We start from the raw sequence: 24,068 nt of genomic DNA, 5'->3' as shown, positions 1-24,068 counted from the left end.
AATAAATTGTTGATCGTCACTCTCCTCGTACATTTGCCCCATTAGCTTTATCAGCATCTTTCAAGATTCACATAATTTCTAAAGTGCTTGACTGACTGGCAATACAAGTTGTGTGCAGGTCAAGAAGCAAATTAATTACACTTGCTGAATAGCTGGATTGCAGTGTGTTCACATTGCAATAAAACAAAATGGCTAGGAGCAAGGTTACACAATTAGTTCTACTCTTGAGGTTCATCGGTTTACAAACAAAGACAACGGTTGAGGACCTCAGCTTGCCCAACCGGCTTCATCCTTGTTCAGGTCAGCACTTCTATAACATAGCTATAGAGGCAGAACAAGGAAAAGAGCTTAAAATTCATAATAAAGTGGACATCTGCTGGACAGCACACCTAAGTAGCCTTATCATTCATTTGTTTTTATTAAATTTCTGTCTCTTTCTGTTGAAATAAGCTGAGAGACAAAGAGCAGAAGAGATATCAATAGTGATGGTCATGTCTAGGAGAACTCTTGGAGAAACATGTGATCAAATTGGTCAGGTGATAGATATACAAGTCTCTGATTTGCTAGTCATTATGTACTAAAGCAGAATGTGATCACAGAAAATCAGAGCTTTGCAAATCAACAGGGCAGGGCTGTGGAGTCGAGAAGTCAGAGCAATTTTGGGTACCTGGAGTCGGTGGTTTCAATAAACTGAGGAGTTGTACCAACTCCACAGCCCTGAACTAAGAGCAGCATGGTGGTGTAGTGGTTAGTACTCTCACCTTGCAGTGCTGGGTCCCCAGTTTGAATCCCAGCCTGGGCTCTGTCTGCATGGAGTTTGTATGGGATTCCTCAGGGCACTCCAGTTTCCGCCCACATCCCAAAAACATACAGATAAGTTAATTGGCTTCCCTTTAAATTGGTCTTAGGCTACAATACATACACTGCACAATACATACATAGACATGTGACTATGGTAGGAACTAGATTGGGTGCTACTTTGAGGGACAGTTAAGTGACAACAATATATTCTATACAGCGCTGCAGAAGATGTAGGCGCTATATAAATACTAAATAATAATAATGATTCCTTGGTGTCCTGAGGAGGCGTGGAAACACATGAAACAGCTATGGACATAGGCAGCGCTTTTTTCTTCGTTGTAACGTTTATCGTGCTTGAATAACGTTTCCTGGAATTGGAGTGCTGAAATCTGTCTCCTTCTTTGGGATCCTAAATAATAATAATGATAATAATGGTCCACTGCAAAGTACAGGGCATAACTGCAGGTGGTCACAGCATGTGCTCATACAGGAAGGCTATAATGTGTTACTTCAGGACTTCAACAGCTGAGCCAAGCCATGGAAATACCTCCAATATCGTGCCCTCTAACTAAATCATTGCAGGCAACAATTTTGTTTCAGAAAATATATGTTATCCTTACTTAGTTCTATAAAAAATAACCTTTTAGTAATTTTGGGGGGAAAAAAATTCAAAACTTGCTTCTGATGAACTTAAGTCGGACATTACTTTTCTTTACTTGTTGCTTATATTTTGCTTTATATAGGTAAACAGGAAAGTAGCCGGATTCATGTAGGTCTGTTAACCAGTTCACCCCCAAGGGTTTTTATCCTAACGGACCAGAGCAATTTTCAGTTGTCAGCGCTCCTCCCTTTTATTCCCTAATAACTTTATTACTACTTATCACAAGAAAATGATCTATACCTCGTTTTTTTCGCCACCAATTAGGCTTTCTGTGGATAGTACATTTTGCTAAGAATTTTTTTATTCTAAATGCATTTTAATGAGAAAAACAGAAAAAAAAAGAAAAAAATCATTATTTCTCAGTGTTCAGCCTTTATAGTTTTAAAATTAAACATTCTCCTGTGGATAAAACAAACACGTTGTATTTGCCCAGTGGTCCCGATAATTAAACCGTTTAGATTATGTCCCTACCACAATGTATGGCGACAGTATATTATTTTGAAATATAAGTGGTTATTTTTCTGTTTGTTCTGGCCATAATTACAAGCCCCTATGTAATAAATTAAAATTAATTTTCCCCCATAAAATATAGAATAAAAAAAGCTGAGTCCCTAAGGCAACTATTTATTTATTTTTTTTAAGCTGATTTTTTTTTTTACAAGTGTTTTTTTTTGGGGGGAGGGTTGGAAGTGTAATTTTATTAATGATGTGTATATACTTGAAAATGTATGTATTTTGTAAGTGTAATATACTTTTTGGCCACAAGATGGCGCTGGTGAACACTCATAGGACGTGTTCACTTTTTTTTTTTTTTTTTTTACACACTTTATTTAAACTGTTACATTTCCTGTTTATGTGAATGGACGTAGCCGCTGTTCGCGGTCACGTCCATTCACTCCAGGCACTGCGATTGGGTAGAGGACTGTTCAGTCCTCTTCCCCAATCGCCCAGCACGGGATCCCGACGGTAATGGCGGCGGTAGCGGCGGACACACGGCGGTAGCAGCGGCGGGAATGCGCGACGTATTAAAACGTCATGTTGCTGTTAATAGCGGTAAGCATGACGTTTTAATACGTTAGGATGGCGGTAAATGGTTAAAGTGGATCCGAGGTGAACTTTTACTCATTGCATAATTGTGTTCCTTTCCAATTGTTTATAGGGCATTCCTCAAGCCAAATACTTTTTTGTTTTTGTTTTAATACTCTAATTTCCTATAAACTAAATAAACCATGCCCACAGGTTTTCAGAGAGCCTTGGCAGTAGCAAGGGCTCATTGGAGCTCAGTCTGTGTAGGAGGAGGGGGAGGTATTACTAGCCAGAGATTTCAGAGGCAGAGGGGGGAGGAGGGGGGGGATAAGGTTTTTTTCACAGGCTGACTGCTCAAGATGTCTGTGTAATGTTTACAAACAACATGGCTGCTGTCATTGTATCACAGGAAGAAATAATCATTTCTATTAAAAGCTGTTTGCAGCTAGATTTGCTGTGTAAACTATCTAAACTTTAGATAAGATATATGGACAAGTTACTTGTTATAGTTAGTTTTTCATCTCGGATCCGCCGGGCGCAGAAAGCGCACAGTAATTTTACAGGGGAGTGGGGCACGTTATGTTACTACTGCAACCTGTATTAGGCACAGACAGACACAGAACATTTATATTGCAGTTTTCTCCTGGCGGACTCAAAGCTCCAGAGCTGCAGCCTAATTATTAGGGTAGGTCTCCTCGCTGAATAGGTGCTGGCTTACTGCACAGGAAGAGCCAAGATTCGAACCCTGGTCTCCTGTGTCAGAGGCAGAGCTCTTAACCAGTACACTATCCAGCCACTGTATTACCGAGGTAACATTACGACATACACATTACCCAGGTAAAATGGTACTAATTGCGTAACACACACCTACTCCCCTGGCTTTACACCCATGGCACCAATACATTTGGTAAGTGCTCAATGCGAACACTGCCATTCCAACGCAGGAGACTTGGATGCAGCAGTGAGTAACTTCAGAGTCGTCAGACGACGGAGCTGAAGTTACTTATAAAACACTATAATTCGGGCTCCAGCAATCGCTGGAAGTCAAATTTTTTCATTCCCCACCATCCATGGCGGCCTGGAGGGGGAATAATATTCAAATACAATGGGAATTTGTGCAGGAGCAGGATCAGCCATATACAGGCTGTATCCTGCGCCGATTCCTCTCGTACGCTGCTCAATGTTCATGAGAATTTGGGGCTTTCTAATCTACAAAGGTTGCACTCTGCCCATAGAACATTCTGCTGCTAGAGATGTAATGAAATGAAAAGCTAATGTTCAGTCCAACAACAACAACAAAAATAATAAAAATGTTCATTTCAATTGGCACATTAGAAAATGGCTCATATCACTTTAAGTGTTTTCATATTTTAATACATTGTTGATATCTTTGAACTGCATTTCCATGTTTGTTGAAGAGCACCTCCAACATGCTCAAGAATATGCTGTCTATCTGCCTAGTGTCTTAAGAAGTCAGAATAGGTGATGAAAAATAAAATATTCTCACCCACTATTAGAGAGATGGTGTATGCTTCCACCACACCCATCCGGCCAGACCCTCACCGAGTAGTTGGGAACCACAGTTATAAGGGTCAGCTGTGCGTGTGTGACCTTTAGAGACAGTCTCCGCCTCTCCACTTTGCTTTACAATAGAGAAACACTTTCCCGTTGATCTTTTTTGCCTCAAAGCATATTTGCTCCCATAGTGTAAAACCGTTAAAAAAACTTTATTAAAATGAAAGTAAACCAATCGCAATTGTAGTTGTTTTGGGATTGCTAACATTTATTTTTGCTTTCCCTGAGGGTAGGAAAGCGCTAGGCAGAATCGCATATGCGTTTTCCATAGCACATAGTGCAAAATGCATATGCGATTCTCCTGGTGTGCTCCTACCCTCAAGCAGCATGATGGATCTCCTTGGGTGTGGTGGAGGTATTAACTCTCTCTGGTCTATTAGGCTAACTGGTGGAAAGCCTTTTATGTGAATATTTTCCCCATATTGATGGAACCTGACTGAATAAACACAGTTTTATAGGTAGCGCTGGACTGTTTGATCTAGTGCCCAATAGTTTTTTTCTGAGATGTTACTATATTTGCTCACTGTGCGCACCACCAATTGTATTCCCACTACAGCATATGCAATAGAGACCGCATGCTGTACTGATATTTGCAAGCAGTCTTGAAGCCAGGGCAACACAGGTGGTGGACAGAGAGCTCCGGACCAGTTCCGAAAGGCTTCGTGCAATAATCGAGATGGTGGGTTTCCCTATGAAGGGGCAGGGCTTCAGGATACAATTTAGGTGCATAAAATTTAACTTATGGTGATAGGATAGGGAGACTGGTACGTACCGCTTTCTGCCCGGTAAAGCTGCAATTTCATCTAAACAGGAATTGGCACCAGAAGTACACAGCCAGCCAGGTCATTTTAATTATTTGTTGCATAAAATACGGACACGCAACGCACAAAACATTGTAAACTGCCAAATAATTCAGATGCATTATCCTGCACATTAAAAAATTGAGAGCATGACTGGTAAAAACGGAACTAGGGCTTCAAACAGTCATATAAAATATCCCTATGACAATGCAGAAGTACTGCCTTTAATATGTTACACATATTAAGAGGTATCATCTGCCTATAGCCGGTCTGCATTATGGGCCGATTTATTACATAAAAAAGCAGAGGTGTTTTTTTTATCTAGTTTACAGGAAAAGTCTGTCCATAAAAGCTAGGGAGAGACAATGGGGAACATGCAAAGCATGCGCCAACTAATGAGTGTCAAGTGGACATTCCACAGACCTACAAAGAGCGGCCCAGGCAAGGAACAGATTAAATCACTGTGAACAAGGCCTGTTCCAGGCTTCATTAGTTATTATTACCCACCAAATATGGTGAGCAGAATGTACACTTGTCAGCTGGGAGTGACAGACAATAGAGCGGAGCACTTATAAACTCCTCCTTGTGCCGGGAGAGTCCATAAAACAACTGCCTGGCGCATTTGGATTCATGCGGCAACACCTCCTAATGCATAAACCACCAGATGACACAGATGGGGCAAACCAAACATGAAAAGGCTCTCTATTGTGCTGGCGCTGGGCTGGATCTAAGAGCCTTTCAAGCAACTAAATGCAGACTGGGGGGAAAAAAAGAGAGAAGTCATGGCATCGTTTATTAACAAGTCTGTGGAATTAAGGTCGATCACACAGAAAGATTAACCCTTTTCATTATTAACTTGCTCCTTTGGGAGGCAGATGAGATTATGTTATGTGCACCCTTCCCGTCTGCCAAAACCATCAAATTACACTGTTAGAAAAATAAATCCACAAAGTATACAAGTTTACGTTTCATCATGCTTAACTTAGTATGTACACAAAAGTTTATAAAGATATTTCTACACAGTTGCAAACTAATATTAAACCTACACCATACCGCTGCTAAGCAATTCAAAGTAGAAAAAAAAATGTTCCTATTTTGATTTAAACCTTAAAATTCTTGAACAAAAGCTCCATACACCCATCATTACTCAGGAATGGAGAAAACTACAGAGAATGATGCAAGAATATTTTTACCAGCATAATTTAACCATTTAAAGGACAACATTAATCTGAACAGTAACTGAATAGGCAAATGCCTTTTACTATATTTGGTTAAGATACACTCTGCATCAGAAAAAAAACAAAACAAAAACACTCAGACAGCAGACTGAATTTACATATGTTTAAACACACCAGGTCCTGTATGGAAGTGAAGCAATTTTTTTTTTTTTGGGGGGGGGGGGGGGGGGGGAGGGGGGGATTTCCACATTCACTAAAAAAATCCCTCTCAAAACCTCTCTTGCACAAGCTAAATTGATTCGTACACTTGCAGTGGAACTAAACTCAAAATTTCCTTGCTGCTCTAAATGATTAGCCACAGCATGATAACCTTTATGGACAAAATAAACTTTTTTAGGACAATTTATGGAAATCCTAAAGAAGCCTGAAGTTTTACTTATGCAAGAGGAAAACAAAACCCTGAACTAACTGTTCAAATATCTACTGATGGGCCACAACATTAAGAAGAATGAAATTCTCTTGTTACACTGGCAGGGAGGGTGGGATAGGTGGTAAGTTAGTCCTTGAAGGTGAAATGCATAAAAACTAAGGATCTGAGTGACTTTGGTAAGTGCTAATTCTTATGGGTAGAAGACAGGGTCAGAGCAATTGCAAAATGGCAGGTCATGTGACATGTTCCTGGTATACAGTGATCAGTGCCTACCAAGAGTCTTACAACTGTGGAACTAGTGATAGTACCATGGGTGTCCAAGGATCATTGATGCACAGAGCGCTGCGTAATATGTTGGCGCTTTATAAATACAATAAATAAATAAATAAGGAACAAAGAATACAATCCATGGAGGTCCAATCTTAAACTTAAAGGACTTATCTGCTGCTAATGAGTTGGTGCCTAATGCTGGGAATACACGTTTCGTTTTTGCCTTCGTTTTAGCCTTCGATTCGTTCGGTAAACGAATCGAGTGTTGAAAACGTATGTGAAAATAGTCATAATCTCATTATAGTTTCGATTAATAGACCCCAAAAACGAACGACTAGTGATCGAACATGTTTGATATTATCTCTCTTTATCCATCTAATCGAGCCATTGGTAGGCTTGATGGCTCTTCAGATCGATTATATATTCGTTTATGCCGTCCGTCCCTGTACTACGTTTCGTTTCTTTGCAGCCTTCGATCATTGGAAAAACGAAACCATCAGAATCGAAAAAAAAACCGAAACCGTGGGTGGTGATATTAACCGTACGATCGATTATTTCAGGATTGAAAAGGACAAAAGGCACAATCGAAACGAAGGTTTAAACGAAGGCAAAAAACGAAACGTGTATTCCCAGCATAATACCCCTGCAAAGGTCTTGTGGAATCCATATCTGAATAGGTCACACCTGTTTTGGCAGCACAAAGTGAAACTACACAATACCGAGCAGGTAGTTTGAAAGTTTTGGCTGATCAATGTCCCGGGGTATGCATGTTTCTTTCTGCAAGATGCAGTGTCACACTTATTTGATGTCTGTAATAAGCAAAGGTTTGCTTACGTAACAAGAGGGCTATGGAGGCTGACATATTTATTTCCTTTTAAAAAAATTCACATTGCCTGGCTGTCCTGCTGATCATCTGCCTCTAATACTTTTAGCCATAGACCCTGAACAAGCATGCAGCTGATCAGGGAATTTTGACATCATTGTCACATCTGACAAGATTAGCTGCATGCTTGTTTCTGGTGTTCAGACACTACTGCAGTCAAATAGATCAGCAGGGCTGCCAGGCAACTGGTATTATTTAAAAGGAAATAAATATGGCAGCCTCCATATTCTTCTCACAACGGTTGCCCTTTAACTAACAGCTACATGTGCTTTTTATTTTCTAACGATACATTGATCATTGCGTTAAGTAACCCAATACATGGTTTAAACCCATAATAGATATTGTCTGAATAGCCATCATAAATAGGAGTATGGCTAAACTAGACTATTTATTTTACAAAACGTTGATAAAGAGCACAAGCAGAAAATGTACAGATCAATGTAGGTTTCTAATAGGCAGATTACATTTAAAAACAGCTTACATGTACGAAAAGTGAGATAAAAGAAAATATTTTTTTTGTCCTTGAAAATGATATGCCTTTGTTCCTTTTACAAAATAAACGCTATGGATGCTAACTATTAGGCGCAGTAATTTCTACGTGACATAAGAGTTTAGAAGGTTAAATTACTATCTGAAAGAAGGTAATCTGGCTGACTTTGAGAGCTGCCTGCAAGCACTACAATCTGCATCTAGTGGGGCATTTGTCATCATTAGCTGAGCTCTGACAGCCGGCACCCACTGTGTCCCAGCTTCTAAAAAGTAGCAAGCAAAACATGTCTGCCGTTAGGTTCCTATCGCTGTACTACAAACATGCATCTACCCACTGCATCTGCAACAGCCATAGCAAAATGTTATTAATGTGATTCTAAGTGAAAATGTTACAGTTGTGTCCTGTAGTGGTAGATAGCAGGTACACTAAACATGTATTATTACATCTCCTAAATAAAACACAACACACTTGATAAAATTGTGCAACGTTCTTACAGATCGTTTCATTTGCCACTATCAGGAACAGCACAACTTAATATTTGCTATCTGTAGAGTAATAAGCGACTTGGAGATGTTACAGAAATAAAGTCATCAGCCAGCGCTGCTTCCTCCTCCAAGAACTGACAAGGAACACAGTCACCTTATAACAAAAACTTACACATTTTCCTTACCTGTGGTTTCAAATTTGTTATCCCTCCAGGGAGCTGATTCACTAAAGAAGAAAGACTTACTCTTACCTACGTTCACGTGACAAGCAATCATAGCTAGTGGATTCAAACTAATACAACAAAAAAGTCATCTAGAGCAAATAGAGGCAAGAGTAATAACTTCTCAAACAATTAGGCCACTGAATTTTACTGGCAAAGTTTTTTTCATTGATAGCGTCGTTATTCTTGCATGCACATATTTTGCCTTTTACTGTATGTTTTTCACCAGAAAGAATTTCTATATGTGTATTACTTGTCTGGTGCTCATAGCTTACACTGCACAGCGCCATGAGAAATTGTGACTATTTTTTTTTTATTTTGCATACTGGTAGTTTAACTAGAATATGACCAAAGTGGTCTGGATATACTGCATATTCCCTTGGGATATTACATTGCGAGTTCCCTTGGAAATGTGGATGGCTTGAAAGGTACTGCACACCCTCAAAAGCACTAAGATGTTGGAACTGTACAAAAAATAAAAAATAAATAAAAATAAAAAAACTCTAAGCTAATAATAAGCAATTATTTATCTTATTTTCTTAAAGCTTGTTTTGTTTTATTTTTTTTCCTAAAATAAAATGGCAGGAGGAAAGTGCTGGGCCCCTGCTTGAAATTCATTTTTGTCTATCATTATGTAAAGTAGATTTCATTCAAATAAAAGTAATTTTTGTGTTAATGTGAAAACTATGCAAATGAAGGACACTCATTCATCAGAAAAGCTGACAAGCATTCCATATTGCAAGTGAGAAAGGAAAATGCCTGCAGAAGAGGCGCAATTAATTAGGTTTATATTTTTGTATTCTTCTGTCTCGAGGCACAACAAAATCACTCATCTAGCTCCTCAGAAAAACAAAATCCATTTTTTTTTCTAATTTAAACACATATGGCTTTTGCCCGGTAAAGTGAGCAGCACAAGGTCTACGGATGCCCACGGCTAAATTTCACACTGACAGATACGTTGGTGTGAAATTTTAATCCAGTGTGAAGATCTGATTTTTTTTTTTTTTTGATCTGATACTTTTTATGAAGATACAATTGTGGCAAATAAAAAGCATTCTCTTATTCACAAGTGCAACAATCTATCAAGTCAAAAGGGAAAAAAATAAAAAAACAGTATTTGACAGATTCTGGCAAACTGCAGTCAAATTACAAAACTGATAAGAGAAGTTATTGTACAATATATAAACTTAGTATTAAAAAAATAACACTTATCACAAATCTTTGACTACAGACAGAACATTAAAAAATATGTAAAAAATAATATAAGCCTATTGTACGATGTTTTTGAGAAACTGAATTTAAAGAAATGTCTGTCACCTTGAATATCTATTATGGCTCTAGCCATTGCATACTTTACTGATTTACTTGTAGTCCTAGTTGCATTTTATTTGGCTTACCACTCTTGCTTAGTACTATTTACATTCTTGATGTAGCACACGTACACTGTAATTTTGTAGCCTTTCCAATAAAACTTGTTTAAAAAAAAAAGTCTGTATGTACTAATAAAGCTCAGAAAAACAAAGCTACACACAACAGTAATGGCCACCAGGTGAAACTTAAGTTTAGGCAATCTGGCACTGCCGGAATTCTAGTCCACACAAAATTCTGTTCACTTATTGTATTCCTGCCTACAGGGTGACCTTTGCCACCCTCGCCTCTCTTAATTGTTTCCTTTTGCAGAGCTCCCCGGGTCCGACACAATCCCCAGCTATTGTTGTAGTGTGGGGAAAGTGTACACATGCATGTGTGTGCCTGCTTTCTCCCACTTCTCTTATAGGACTTTTAATGGGCAAACAATATTTACATTTTGCTAGGCAGCTGAAGTGTAATAGTTGATAAACAATGCATATCATTATGTGTGAATTGATGCTGAGTTAACAGAATACGGTATTTGCATCCGTTTAGCAATCAGACAGACAGAACAGTTTTATTTTCCTATCTATACATTTACTGTCGTGCCATCTACTATCATTTTAGTTTTGCTCCCCCGTTTATATGATCTGCAATGAAAGTTGCCTTTACACAAATACAATATGCAAAAAAAAAAAAAAAAAAATAGCTGGGAGCCATTCCTTCCCATTTGTTTTCTATTTCATAAAATGACTTCATATGACATTTGCTGTGCTATAATGGAGGGGTTGCTAGGCAACCAGGCAAAATTGGCTCCAGGCAGTGGAATTACAGATTTCGAATTTTGCAAGCAACTTTTCACTAAGGCGAACACTTGAAGAGTAGAGTGGTGTACAATTTGATTTATCTAGCAAATAAAATACTAATGGATACTGTATTTTTATTCTAAGAGATGCTCTGTATTTAAAAAAAAAAAAAGTCCATATGATTATCATTAGTAATAAAAAATAATAAAGTACCTAAACACCAATTTATAGCAATATATTCAATCTGATATAAAAATCAGTCATTTATAAACACAATTAAAAATAAATGCATATATAAAGATCTACTTTGTAGATAGCAGTTTGTAGTAATTTTAACAAAGGAAAAAAAAAAACAGGAATCCAAAGGAAATTATGAAGGGGGAAATTAAACAGTATTTTTTTTTTCCATTACCTGTTTTTAATGCCAGTCTTATATAGCTGTAGTTTAAATCATTTTAATAATAATTGTTAATTATACTACTATTTAAATATTTACACATTATAATTATTGCTGCTATGGTGATAAGATCATTGCTGATTCTGGAATTTTTATTTAGGGATATGAAAATACAATCAGGACACATAAAGGGGCTGCACATGTTGCAGAAGGATAGTAATACACAGCATGGAGAACTGACAGTAGTAATAGCAGACCTGCAGAGAGGTTAGGGTTAAACACCGCTGCCGGTTGCTAGGAGACGGGGAGCTGTGCTCGGCAGAGGGGCCGCCGGGTCCAGCAGTCACATGTGTGCGCTGACACCTATATACACGGCCAGATCTCCAGAACACAGTGACTGCGCGCGGCTGCGCCACGGACATGAGCGCTCCGGATACAGTACACGCTGCTACTACAGAGCTGATGTATGGCGCAAGCGAGTCCATGACGTGCGCGCGCAGTCTGAGACTAGGTACGCGGGAGTGCGCACCGTCCAGGTCTATTGTGCAACTGTGACCTCGTAGCAAGAGATTGACATACCCCGCTGTACTATCATTGCAGCTCGTGTCAGCTCATGTTATCTATGTAGATAGCTAGATAGCTAGATAGGATATTTGGTACATCACTGCTTAAAGTAAACCCCGAGATAAACTTTATGTAGGAAAATCACGTCTGGAGCACAAGACTCCAGGTGCACACTAGTGCGACCCCTCCAGAGATGACCCCGGGTACACACTAGTGCGAACCCTGCAGCAAGCACCCCAGGCGCACTAGTGCGACCCCTCCAGCGATGACCCCAGGTACACAGTAGTGCGACCCCTCCAGCGATGACCCCAGGTACACAGTAGTGCGACCCCTCCAGCGATGACCCCAGGTACACAGTAGTGCGACCCCTCCAGCGATGACCCCAGGTGCACAGTAGTACGACCCCTCCAGCGTTGACCCCAGGTGCACACTAGTGTGACCCGTTCAGCAATAATTGACCCCAGGTGCACACTCCAGCGACGATCCCAAGTGCACACTAGTGCGATCCCTCCAGCAAGGACTGATCCCCAGCCAGGTGCACACTAGTGCGACCACTCCAGCAAGGACCCCAGGTGCACACTAGTGTGATCCCTCCAGCAATAAACCCAGATACATACTAGTGTTAACCCTCCAGCCATGGCCCCAGGTGCACACTAATGCGATCGATCTAATGACCCCAGCAGCCGCACTAGTCAGTCCCAGACTCCCAGCATTGATGCCCAGCCGCCCGGAGGCAGGCTCGGTGAGACAGGCGAGGACATCATACAGCCTCCATCAGCTGGGCTACAGGCAGGCAGGCAGGCACTGGTGACTTGACTTCTCGTATAGCATCAATAGCAGCATATCCTAAAGATCAACACTGCTGTGACAGTCCAGCGATCTGGTAATGCCACTCCTCCAGCCCTGTGCACAGGAGTGCATCACATGCAACAGTCACACCAACAGGCAGCCCAATTAGGATGTACTCCGACTACCTGATCACTGATGTGGTAGCAGCAGCAACACAAAACACAAGCTGTCACTCAGGGCTTCCCCGAGCTGTCGCCAATGAGATCCTATACGAATGCCACATATTACAGACATCAGCTGATGCTCCTACCAGCCCCCGTCTGCACTCGCCCTGCATTACATTGCTCCTTAAACTATATTTAATTGACACATCACGCCCGTTTGAAATCTGCAGACAACCTAATCTGTTTACAGGCATATGGGGGGTGGTGTGTATGAAAACCAGGGAGCCTGTGCTATAGAGGTGTGTATGTGATGCAGGGAGCCTATGCTATAGTGGTGTGTATGTGATGCAGGGAGCCTGTGCTATAGTGGTGTGTATGTGATGCAGGGAGCCTGTGCTATAGTGGTGTGTATGTGATGCAGGGAGCCTGTGCTATAGAGGTGTGTATGTGATGCAGGGAGCCTATGCTATAGTGGTGTGTATGTGATGCAGGGAGCCTGTGCTATAGTGGCTTGGATGTGATGCAGGGAGCCTGTGCTATAGTGGCATGGATGTGATGCAGGGAGCCTGTGCTGTAGAGGTGTGTATGTGATGCAGGGAGCCTGTGCTATAATAGTGTGAACGTCATGCAGGGAGCCTATGCTATAATAGTGTGAACGTCATGCAGGGAGCCTGTGCTATAGTGGTGTGTATGTGATGCAGGGAGCCTGTGCTATAGAGGTGTGTATGTGATGCAGGGAGCCTGTGCTATAGAGGTGTGTGTGATGCAGGGAGCCTGTGCTATAATAGTGTGTATGTGATGCAGGGAGCCTGTGCTATAGAGGTGTGCATGTGATGCAGGGAGCCTGTGCTATAGTGGTGTGTATGTGATGCAGGGAGCATGTGCTATAGAGGTGTGTATGTGATGCAGGGAGCCTGTGCTATAGTGGTGTCTGTGATGCAGGTAGCCTGTGCTATAGAGGCGTGTATGTGATGAAGGGAGCCTGTGCTATAGTGGTGTGTATGTGATGAAGGGAGCCTGTGCTATAGTGGTGTGTATGTGATGAAGGGAGCCTGTGCTATAGTGGTGTGTATGTGATGCAGGGAGCCTGTGCTATAGTGGTTTGCATGTGATGCAGGGAGCCTGTGCTATGTGGCATGGATGTGATGCAGGGAGCCTGTGCTATAGTGGCATGAATGTGATGCAGGGAACCTGTGCTATAATATTGCGTATGTGATGCAGGGAGCCTGTGCTATAGTGGTGTATATGTGATGCAGGGAGCCTGTGCTATAATAGTGTGTATGTGATGCAGGGAGCCTGTGCTATAGTGATGTGTATGTGATGCAGGGAGCCTGTGCTATAGTGGTGTGTATGTGATGCAGAGAGCCTGTGCTATAGAGGTGTGTATGTGATGAAGGGAGCCTGTGCTATAGTGGTGTGTGTGATGCAGGGAGCCTGTGCTATAGTGGTGTGTGTGATGCAGGGAGCCTGTGCTATAGTGGTGTGTATGCGATGCAGGGAGCCTGTGCTATAGTGGCGTGTTTGCGATGCAGGGAGCCTGTGCTATAGTGATGTGTATGTGATGCAGGGAGCCTGTGCTATAGAGGTGTGTATGTGATGCAGGGAGCCTGTGCTATAGAGGTGTGTATGTGATGCAGGGAGCCTGTGCTATAGAGGTGTGTATGTGATGCAGGGAGCCTGTGCTATAGTGATGTGTATGTGATGCAGGGAGCCTGTGCTATAGTGGTGTCTATGTGATGCAGGGAGCCTGTGCTATAGAGATGTGTATGTGATGCAGGGAGCCTGTGCTATAATAGTGTGTATGTGATGCAGGGAGCCTGTGCTATAGAGGTGTGTATGTGATGCAGGGAGCCTGTGCTATAGTGGCGTGTATGTGATGCAGGGAGCCTGTGCTATAGTGGCATGTATGTGATGCAGGGAGCCTGTGCTATAGTGGTGTCTATATGATACAGGGAGCCTGTGCTATAAGTGTGTATATGATGCAGGGTGCCTGTGCTATAGTGGTGTGTATGTGATCCATGCAGGGAGCCTGTGCTATAGAGGTGTGTATGTGATGCAGGGAGCCTGTGCTATAGTGGTGTCTATGTGATGCAGGGAGCCTGTGCTATAGAGGTGTGTATGTGATGCAGGGAGCCTGTGCTATAATAGTGTGTATGTGATGCAGGGAGCCTGTGCTATAGAGGTGTGTATGTGATGCAGGGAGCCTGTGCTATAGTGGTGTCTATATGATACAGGGAGCCTGTGCTATAATAGTGTGTATATGATGCAGGGTGCCTGTGCTATAGTGGTGTGTATGTGATGCATGCAGGGAGCCTGTGCTATAGAGGTGTGTATGTGATGCAGGGAGCCTGTGCTATAGTGATGTGTATGTGATGCAGGGAGCCTGCGATAGAGGTGTGCATGTGATGCAGGGCGCCTGTGCTATAATGGTGTGTATGTGATGCAGGGAGACTGTGCTATAGTGATGTGTATGTAATGCAGGGAGCCTGTGCTATAGAGGTGTGCATGTGATGCAGGGAGCCTGTGCTATAGAGGTGTGTATGTGATGCAGGGAGCCTGTGCGATAGAGGTGTGTATGTGAAGCAGGGAGCCTGTGCTATAATGGTGTGTGGATGTGATGCAGGGAGCCTGTGCTATAATGGTGTGTGGATGTGATGCAGGGAGCCTGTGCAGTAGGGTTGGGGGGGGGGGGGGGGGGTGCAGAGGGCAGCAGGTCAAGTCCAATAGTGAGAGAGTGTCTAGCTAGATCTCAGAATGCCAGTCCTCATATCTTCCCTTCCACACACAGAGAGAAGCAGAGATTTTGGGGAGGGGGTGACACTGCTTACAGCTGAAGGCGGAGACTCTCCTGATGGCGATTGGCCGCTTGCCTAGCCCTCCCTTTATAATTCCCAGACGAGAGCATGAGCAGGGCTCCAGTACACACCATCAGCAGCAGCCTCCATCCATACATAGCGTACAGTGTAACACCACCAGCTCAGGGCCAGCGCACACTATCTCCAGGAATAGCTGCACACTGGACTTACAGCCCCCCTCCCCTGGCCTAACCTCCCCCTTCTGTCTCACCATTACAGCTGGAGGAGGAGGAGGCATCTTGTCATCTTCCATGCAGCTTTCAACTTCATGCCATCCACAGGCAGCCTGTAAGCAGACACTGGACCGCTAGAAGCCCAACTACCCGGCCAAGGAGCCCACTTCATTCTTGCCAAGGACTCCTTTTCTCTTTAAAGTTGGCTCCTTCCCCAGCAGCCGCCTTGGATCCGTCGGCTTACTGCGAGACTCCGGTGTACAATCCGGATCTCTGCCCCAACATGATCGCGGCCCAGGCCAAGCTGGTCTACCACCTCAACAAGTACTACAACGAGAAGTGCCAGGCCAGGAAGGCGGCCATCTCCAAAACCATCCGGGAGGTGTGTAAGGTGGTCTCTGATGTCCTCAAAGAGGTGGAGGTGCAGGAACCCCGCTTCATCAGCTCCCTCAACGAGATGGACAACCGCTATGAGGGCCTGGAGGTCATCTCACCCACCGAGTTCGAGGTGGTCCTCTACCTGAACCAGATGGGCGTCTTCAACTTCGTAGATGACGGCTCCCTGCCGGGCTGTGCGGTGCTGAAGCTAAGCGACGGTCGCAAGAGGAGCATGTCCCTCTGGGTGGAGTTCATCACGGCCTCTGGCTACCTGTCAGCCCGAAAGATCAGGTCCAGGTTCCAGACCCTGGTGGCCCAGGCGGTGGATAAGTGCAGCTACAGGGACGTGGTGAAGATGGTGGCAGACACCAGTGAGGTGAAGCTGAGGATCAGGGACAGATATGTGGTGCAGATCACTCCAGCTTTCAAATGCACTGGCATCTGGCCTCGCAGTGCTGCCCACTGGCCCTTGCCCCACATCCCCTGGCCTGGACCTAACCGGGTAGCTGAGGTCAAGGCTGAGGGGTTCAACCTGCTGTCCAAGGAGTGCCATACCCTGGCAGGCAAGCAGAGCTCGGCGGAGAGCGATGCCTGGGTGCTGCAGTTCGCTGAAGCAGAGAACCGGCTGCAGCTTGGTGGCTGCAGGAAGAAGTGCCTGTCACTGCTGAAGACCCTACGAGATCGGCACCTGGAGCTGCCCGGCCAGCCCCTCAATAACTACCACATGAAGACTCTGGTCTCCTACGAGTGCGAGAAGCACCCCAGGGAGTCGGACTGGGACGAGTCGTGCCTGGGGGACCGGCTCAATGGTATCCTGCTGCAGCTCATCTCCTGCCTTCAGTGTCGGAGGTGCCCGCACTATTTCCTGCCCAATCTGGACCTCTTCCAGGGCAAACCCCACTCCGCCTTGGAGAACGCCGCCAAGCAGACCTGGAGGCTGGCAAGGGAGATCCTCACCAACCCCAAGAGCCTGGAGAAGCTCTGAGCCTCACCTGAGCTCCCCTGATCTTCCAGGATACAAACAATGACACTGTAACCCTTTACCAGCCCAGGGGTCATAGGCTCCAGTGGGCACTGGGCACTTCAGTCAGCAGCTCACCTGAGATCCCCTATCTTGCCACACCTGGCATCATCTGGAATACAAACACTGACGCTGTAACCCCTTCCTAGTCTATCAGGCTCCAGTGGGCACCTTCTCACCTGAGCTCCCTCCCCGTGCCTCCACCTGGAGTACAATCAGTGACACTTTCCCAGCCCAAAGACAATAGGCTCTTCCACACAGAACAGACCTCCTCCTGGGCAACGAAACGGTTACAGCTGCTAAAAAAATGTCCGCGTGATTTCCCTTTATTATTTCTGCATCGACTTCAGATGGATACAATGTTTCTATTTTGCTGGATCCCCTCCTCCTGTTACAGCAGATCTGCTAATCTGCTAAATAAAACTGTTGTCCATTTTTGAAAATGAAAGCCTTCCCCATATATTTATTTAAATCGGATTATACACATTCTAATGTCAGTATTGATAATGACAGCCTCTGGATCTGCCACGTGAACAAACACCAGAAATGTACTCTTTTTTTTCTACATATATCAGAATATTGTGTCTTTGAGATTGTGGATGTTCTTATTGTTCTGTGATCTGGTGGTTTTCATTTCCGTTTTTTTGGATACAACAGGACACACCTCTGCTTTGAGGATCCCATTTTACAACAAGGTAGCTTTTTCTCGCGGTACTTTGCGTTATTTTTTTTCTTGCATCTGAAAGTGTCAGAACTTTAAAGTTTACATTTTTTTTGTTTAAAAAATGCTCGTTTTAGTCTCAACATTCCATAAATATACTTGAAATGTTATTTAAATATATTCAAATGAAATTTGAAATTTTTTTGCTTATATGATGGCGCTTGGAATTCTATATATTTGAAAAAAATGCACTTGAGATACACTGGAAAAATGACTTCTGTGATTTTAGATTTTAAATTGTTGCCAATTTTAATTTAATTTACAATCTAATAAATGACATAAAAAGAATACAGTGGCGTGTTTTTATTCTGCTTGGGAAAGGGTGAATTTATATTAAGCTTTGGGTATTTGTACAGGATTAAAATTAGTATATTGTACATGGGATATTTGTGTGATAATCAAAGAAGAGCAAATTACACTAAACCTGTAACAGGTATTACAAAATAAATATTGTCCGAGGAACCATCCTTGCTGTCATAACAATTGACAGATGTTTACTATTTTTGCAGCAAGTTCACTTTAAACAGGGTAGGGGCTGGTATTGATTGTCAGGTCATTAATAAAATTAATTTCAGAGCCTCCTCAAACTTGTACAATAATTATTTATAGTCAGAAATTACATTTCAGGACTACAGAATAGGAAAATAATATTTACAGATCGTTCTGAAGGTATTTTAGCTATAAATTAACATCAAAGGGCTGTGAAATTAAGATTCGCAGATAATCGTAAATCTATAATAAATATTATTATTACTTTATATATGAAATATTGTTTACCGTTAGTTTTTTTGTAGTGCAATAATTATGAATATTATTTTCCCATGAAGCATGTCATTAAAATGACAGCGTTATAAAACAATATGGCTTTAGTTTGTTTTTTGGGGGTGTTTATTATTTCTTTTGGCCAACAAACAGCCCTTAACATATTATTGTAGCCTTCTATCAAAATAATTCCTCATAATGGACAAAAAAAAAGGGATTATGGTAATGAGGAGAGATTATAATTTACTTAAGGCCACAATCAACTATATTTGGTCAGGATAAATAATATATGAAACGTCTTGTAGGATCCAATCGATACATTAAACTATTAGGTGACGTTACATTTCAGGATACAATTCTAAACATTCTATATTGTACAATGGCGGGTATAAAAGGATTACGACTAGAACAGCATAGAACAAAAATAAAGACAATTTAAAATGCAATACAAATAAATTAATGTAGTGAATTTTCACATAAAAAAAAAAAAAATCAGTGATCAAATTAAACGTGTGTAAATAATGCATATTTATGCCAAATACAGTGAGGAATTCGACTCATATTTTTATAGCATTCGAGGCAGATCAATGTAAAGTTATCGGATACTAACTGGTAATATAAATATTTACCTGTTCTTAAAATACATTTTATTTCAATGTAGAAATACATTTATACAGAAATACGTGTGTGCAATATTCCATGATCGTCCTGTAACTGATAAGTGACGTCAGAAAAGCTAATATCACCCCCACCACCTTCAAGGAGTAATAGAAAGGGACTCACTTTGGGGTCGATCTTCTTGAAGCTGGGGTCTTCTTCATCCACCTCGAAGTAGATCTCGGTGGTGGTGATGGAAAGGGTACCCTTGGCCACCACAATGGGCGCGATGAGCTGAGCCGGGGTGCTCAGGACCACTGGACCTGTAACACAGACAAAGCCATCAAGTGTCACACTTGTCCCGGTCGGTGTGCAGCAGCAGAACCAGCAGGCTCCCTGGGGTGGAGGCTGCACCTGAGGAATACACAGTAAGCTGAACAAACACCACGGGACTACTAGGGCACTACTCTATTAGTAACTGCTCATTTCATGGTTAGCAATGGAATAATCAATTCTACAACTTAAATTTACACATATATGTATTTAGAGGCCAGATTGAAGGTTAGCGTCATGTAGGATTTCTATGAATATTTTCATCAGAGATCATCAAAAATAACAGTATATAGTGTACAAAGCATTCGGTACTCCATGGGTGAATGTAAACGTGCCTGGGATTTCGCTGTGACACAGCCTGTACTGTAACTGGTATTACTGTACACGTCAGAGCGCAGAGACGTATATAGGATTACAGCAGTAACAGGCCTGTCACCTCTGACAGCTGCACCTGGCTGTCTTGTTGGGTGTGTGTGACGGCATAGGGGACAATCGGGGTGTCCTAGAGCATTGCTGTCCCCTCATAGCCCTTATAGACAGGCAGTACCTCACTATGCATACATAAGACATTAACTTCGATTTATAAATGAGCTGTGTATTTTTAAAATGTTTACAATTGAAAACTAACAAAAACAAAAACACACTTTTTTTTTGAAGATCGCAAATACACAAATGTTAAATAAAAATAAACAATCAAAAATAGAATAATGGCTAGTAGGCTAGTTGATATTTTTTCCTACATATCAGATTACTATTTGGATAACGCTGGACACACATTAATATTTTTTTCATCGTCATGAGGATTCTCTTCAAATACATATACATATTTATGGCTCTATACATATAGAGGTATATATAAATATGTACTGAGAATATAGCACAATAGCATTGGTGGATGAAAAGCGTTATTTAAACTAAAAATAGCCAATCAGAGATTTGTAAAAAGTACTGCATTTTTAGCAATGACTAGTTTATTTAAAAAAAAATACTTCACGTAAAATATCAAATACAAAATATTGGCACTATTTATTGCTGCTGAGCAATCTATACTTTCAGGATATTTTTTTTAAAAGCTAATATTTCAAAAAAAAAGGTCAACATAAAAGGGAGGGAAATTTCAGACACACAGCTGACTTCCGGTCCAATGATCCCATGGCAGAAAACAAGCAAGTATTTTTGCTTAAAGTGGCAGCTAAGAAAGCTATAGGGCAGAGAGTCAAGTGACATAAATGTCACACATCTCCTTTTATGTACAGTTACTGCAGCTTTCCCTCACAGGGATGCGAATGGCATTAATAGCTACAATGTATTTTTTTTTTTTTTTTTTTTTTTTTTTTTTTTTTGAAACGGCACAGACCAGGTCTGCAGTCATCCAGCAGCTCTGGACCACAGATTAAAGATCTATACATAAAAGATGGGACTGGGGAACGGCTGGATGTTATGGCAGCATCTTCTGCAGATTACACCGGCAAATCTGGTGACAGCAGAAGGGACAGAGACTCCCTGGCAGTGCCTAAAGCTGTATACACAATGGTTACAGAAGAGGGTGGCACAGACTGGCAAAGGAGTGAGCATGCCCTTGTGCTGGAAGGAAAGGGTTACAGAAATAGGTGGCAATGTCACAGAAGGCACAGGACAAGCAAGAAGCCAGTGTGACATTTAGGTCTAGTTTTAAGCACTGGGTCCTCCTCAAAAAGGAATGGTAGCGTCCTCCCTTCCATAGTGTAGTCTACATGATCGTGTGCCCCCATCATTGTGCTCCTTTCCTAATGCCTAATACACACGGTACGATTTCCCGTGCGATAGATGGATCCAATCGATAAAATCCATCATGTCTGATATCGTTTCTGTGCTAGATTTCTCATAGCAGTGAATGGAAAAAGATAAAAATGAATGAAGATAAGATAATAGAGCGCAGAATCGTGTGGAAAAACGATCGGGTCGGAAAATCGCACAGAGAATCTTACCGTGTGTACCCAGCCTGGTACCTGAATTACTGGACCCACCTAACCAGCCCAGAATCGCATGATCATGTATTTTGTACTGTTTGCCTTGTATAGCTTTGTCTTATGTTGTATCACCTGGTTATGTCTGTCATCCTTTGTACCACTGTATGTATTTACTGTCCATCTCTGTGTAATACGCTGTAAATACAATAAATAATAATAACAGGGGTAAAGCTACACAGATGGATCAGGGATCTCTGCCGACGAACAATCGGTGCCCGATCGGTTCTGATCTGCAAGCGCCATTTACACGATTGCAGAAACTGCTGCGGGAGTCTTTGGGGATCTGAATGACGGCTTGTTCAGTGATCCGACATGATGGTCGTTCAATAGAAACAATTGCAGTGGGCACACATCATTAAAGTGAACCTTAAGCCAGAAAAAAAAGAGTTTTACTCACCTGGGGCTTCTACCAGCCCCCTGCAGCAGTCCTGTGCCCTCGCAGCCACTCACTAATCCTCTGGTCCCCCGCTGCCAGCTAGTTTCATTTTTGTCGACAGGCCCGTCAGGACTGGCCACGCGTAGCTTTTTCCGCATTCCCGACTGTAATTGGCGCTATTGCGGGCCGCAACGCGTACAAAAATACGCGTTGCAGCATATCTATGCGTGCGTAATGCGGAAACGCGTATTTTTATAGATGTCTCTTTAAATGATGATGTGCGATATCGTGAAACCGATCATTGGTCCCAGAAACAAATCATTGCAAAAATGTGTTGTGGAAATGGACCCTAGTAAGGTCTATGCAATTCCCCTCCACATATGCAGTGTGTGTGATTAGGAAAAATCAGAGGTCTATTATGAAGGCACAAGTGCCTGGGCAGGATGTGGTGCCCAGCAGGCTGCAGGCAGACAGATGTCGCAGCAGATCATGGCACATAGCAGGGGACTGATATGGAAAGGACTGTATGTTTACCATAAACAACCTATATACTAGTGGCTGCCTTCACAATCCGGGCAGGAAGAGATGGCAGCTCTAATGACCCTGGTCAGCTGGTGCAGATCACATGCAGAGCCAGGCACAGTGCCCATCCCTCCTCTCCACCACACAGATGGCCAGGTGCAGCCACTGCCCTAAGCTGCCTGCAGAAACCCCTCCCGGGCAGCAAACACCTGCAATGTGCTCTTCAGCCAGCACTCCCCTGCCATTAACTCTCCCAGAGCCAAGCTGCAGCCGCATCCAGCTCCTCCACATGCCCGGTCAGAGCTCTGCATAGACACTGGGAAGATGTACTGCACAAAAGGGAGAATGAACTAGGCTGTATATACTGTATGTTTCCAATTACAGGAATATCACAAAAAGTAGGAGCTCTGCATATATCAGAAAATATTGTGCTGCAATTCCTAAGAACATCGCCTGCACAGAGTATATACAAAAACACACATGGCTGCAGTAACCAAAGTTAAAGTGAACCCAAGGTGAGAGATATATGGTGGCTGCCATATTTATTTCCTCTTAAACAATACCAGTTGACTGGCAGCGTACGAGAGAGAACGGCGCCGGAGACTTGGGCGCAGGACACAGCCGGTATATGGCTGATCCTGCTGCCGCACAAGTCCGGGCCGTGTTAATTACTATTCCCCCTCCAGGCCGCCATGGACAATGGGGGAATGAAATAATTTGGCTTCCAGCTATTGCTGGAAGCCGAATTATTGTTTTAAAAGCAACTTCAGCTCTGTCTTCTGACGGCGCTGAAGTTTCTCCCTGTGCCTGCGATAGCCGTAGTTCCTATTACGGCCTATGGTGGCACCGGCTGCGCCCAAGTCTCCTGTGCTGCTGCGCCCAAGTCTCCAGCGCTGGATTTATCGTGTTCGGCCTGGCAGCCCTGCTGATCTATTTGGCTGTAGTAGTGTCTCTCCTTCATTCTCAGTGACCGTCACCGCTATTCATGTCAGCCTCCCTGAGGACAGCATTGGGGGTAGCCTCTGCTTCCTGTTTATTTCTCCTTCCTGTGGGCATAAATGCAAATGCTCTGTCAAGCTAAGTGTCTAGGTTTGCTCTCCACAGCCCAAAGAGCAGTTAAATCATCCATGTACATCTGGGTCAGTAGAGATGGTCAATAAGATGCAAAAAAAAAAAAAGTTAGTTGAAGAAAATTGTTAATTATTATTGCAAATTCATGTGGATTGGAATCGGACCAATGAAAATCTGGTCCAATTCCATCAGCTACAGCCTTTGATTGGTCCATGTCCAAATTGCATAAGTTGGATAAAATGAACATAAAATCTGTATCAACTGAAAATTACTAGCATCTCACTGCCCAACCCTGTTGAGTCTCTAGGGCAGCCTGTACTGCCAGTGCTACATAAAACATGTTACATGTACTTACCATTA

At 42.7% G+C, this 24,068-nt stretch overlaps 2 protein-coding genes across 10 annotated transcripts in view; one reads left to right on the top strand and one right to left on the bottom strand.

Moving 5' to 3' along the window:
- NBEA (neurobeachin) overlaps window positions 1–24,068 on the bottom strand; it is an 866,760-nt gene that overhangs the window by 211,094 nt on the left and 631,598 nt on the right. For all 9 annotated transcript variants that reach the window (XM_068267062.1, XM_068267067.1, XM_068267066.1 and 6 more), the window contains one exon: window positions 19,584–19,720. In XM_068267062.1, the coding sequence (XP_068123163.1) occupies window positions 19,584–19,720 (137 nt within the window). The remainder of the gene's footprint in view (window positions 1–19,583; window positions 19,721–24,068) is intronic.
- Window positions 15,698–18,264, top strand: MAB21L1 (mab-21 like 1). The gene has a single exon (XM_068267061.1). It carries the CDS (start codon window positions 16,202–16,204, stop codon window positions 17,279–17,281), a length of 1,080 nt encoding a protein of 359 aa, XP_068123162.1. The 5' UTR covers window positions 15,698–16,201; the 3' UTR covers window positions 17,282–18,264.

This window comes from Hyperolius riggenbachi, chromosome 2 (genome assembly GCF_040937935.1).
Source record: "Hyperolius riggenbachi isolate aHypRig1 chromosome 2, aHypRig1.pri, whole genome shotgun sequence".
Lineage (NCBI taxonomy): Eukaryota > Metazoa > Chordata > Amphibia > Anura > Hyperoliidae > Hyperolius > Hyperolius riggenbachi.
Note: the sequence above shows the minus strand (reverse complement) of the source record. Positions and strands in the feature narration are given on the sequence as shown.

What these genes read in the sequence shown, in the direction of transcription:
- MAB21L1 (XM_068267061.1), top strand. Translation starts at nt 16,202, where the DNA reads ATGATCGCGGCCCAGGCCAAGCTGGTCTACCACCTCAACAAGTACTAC.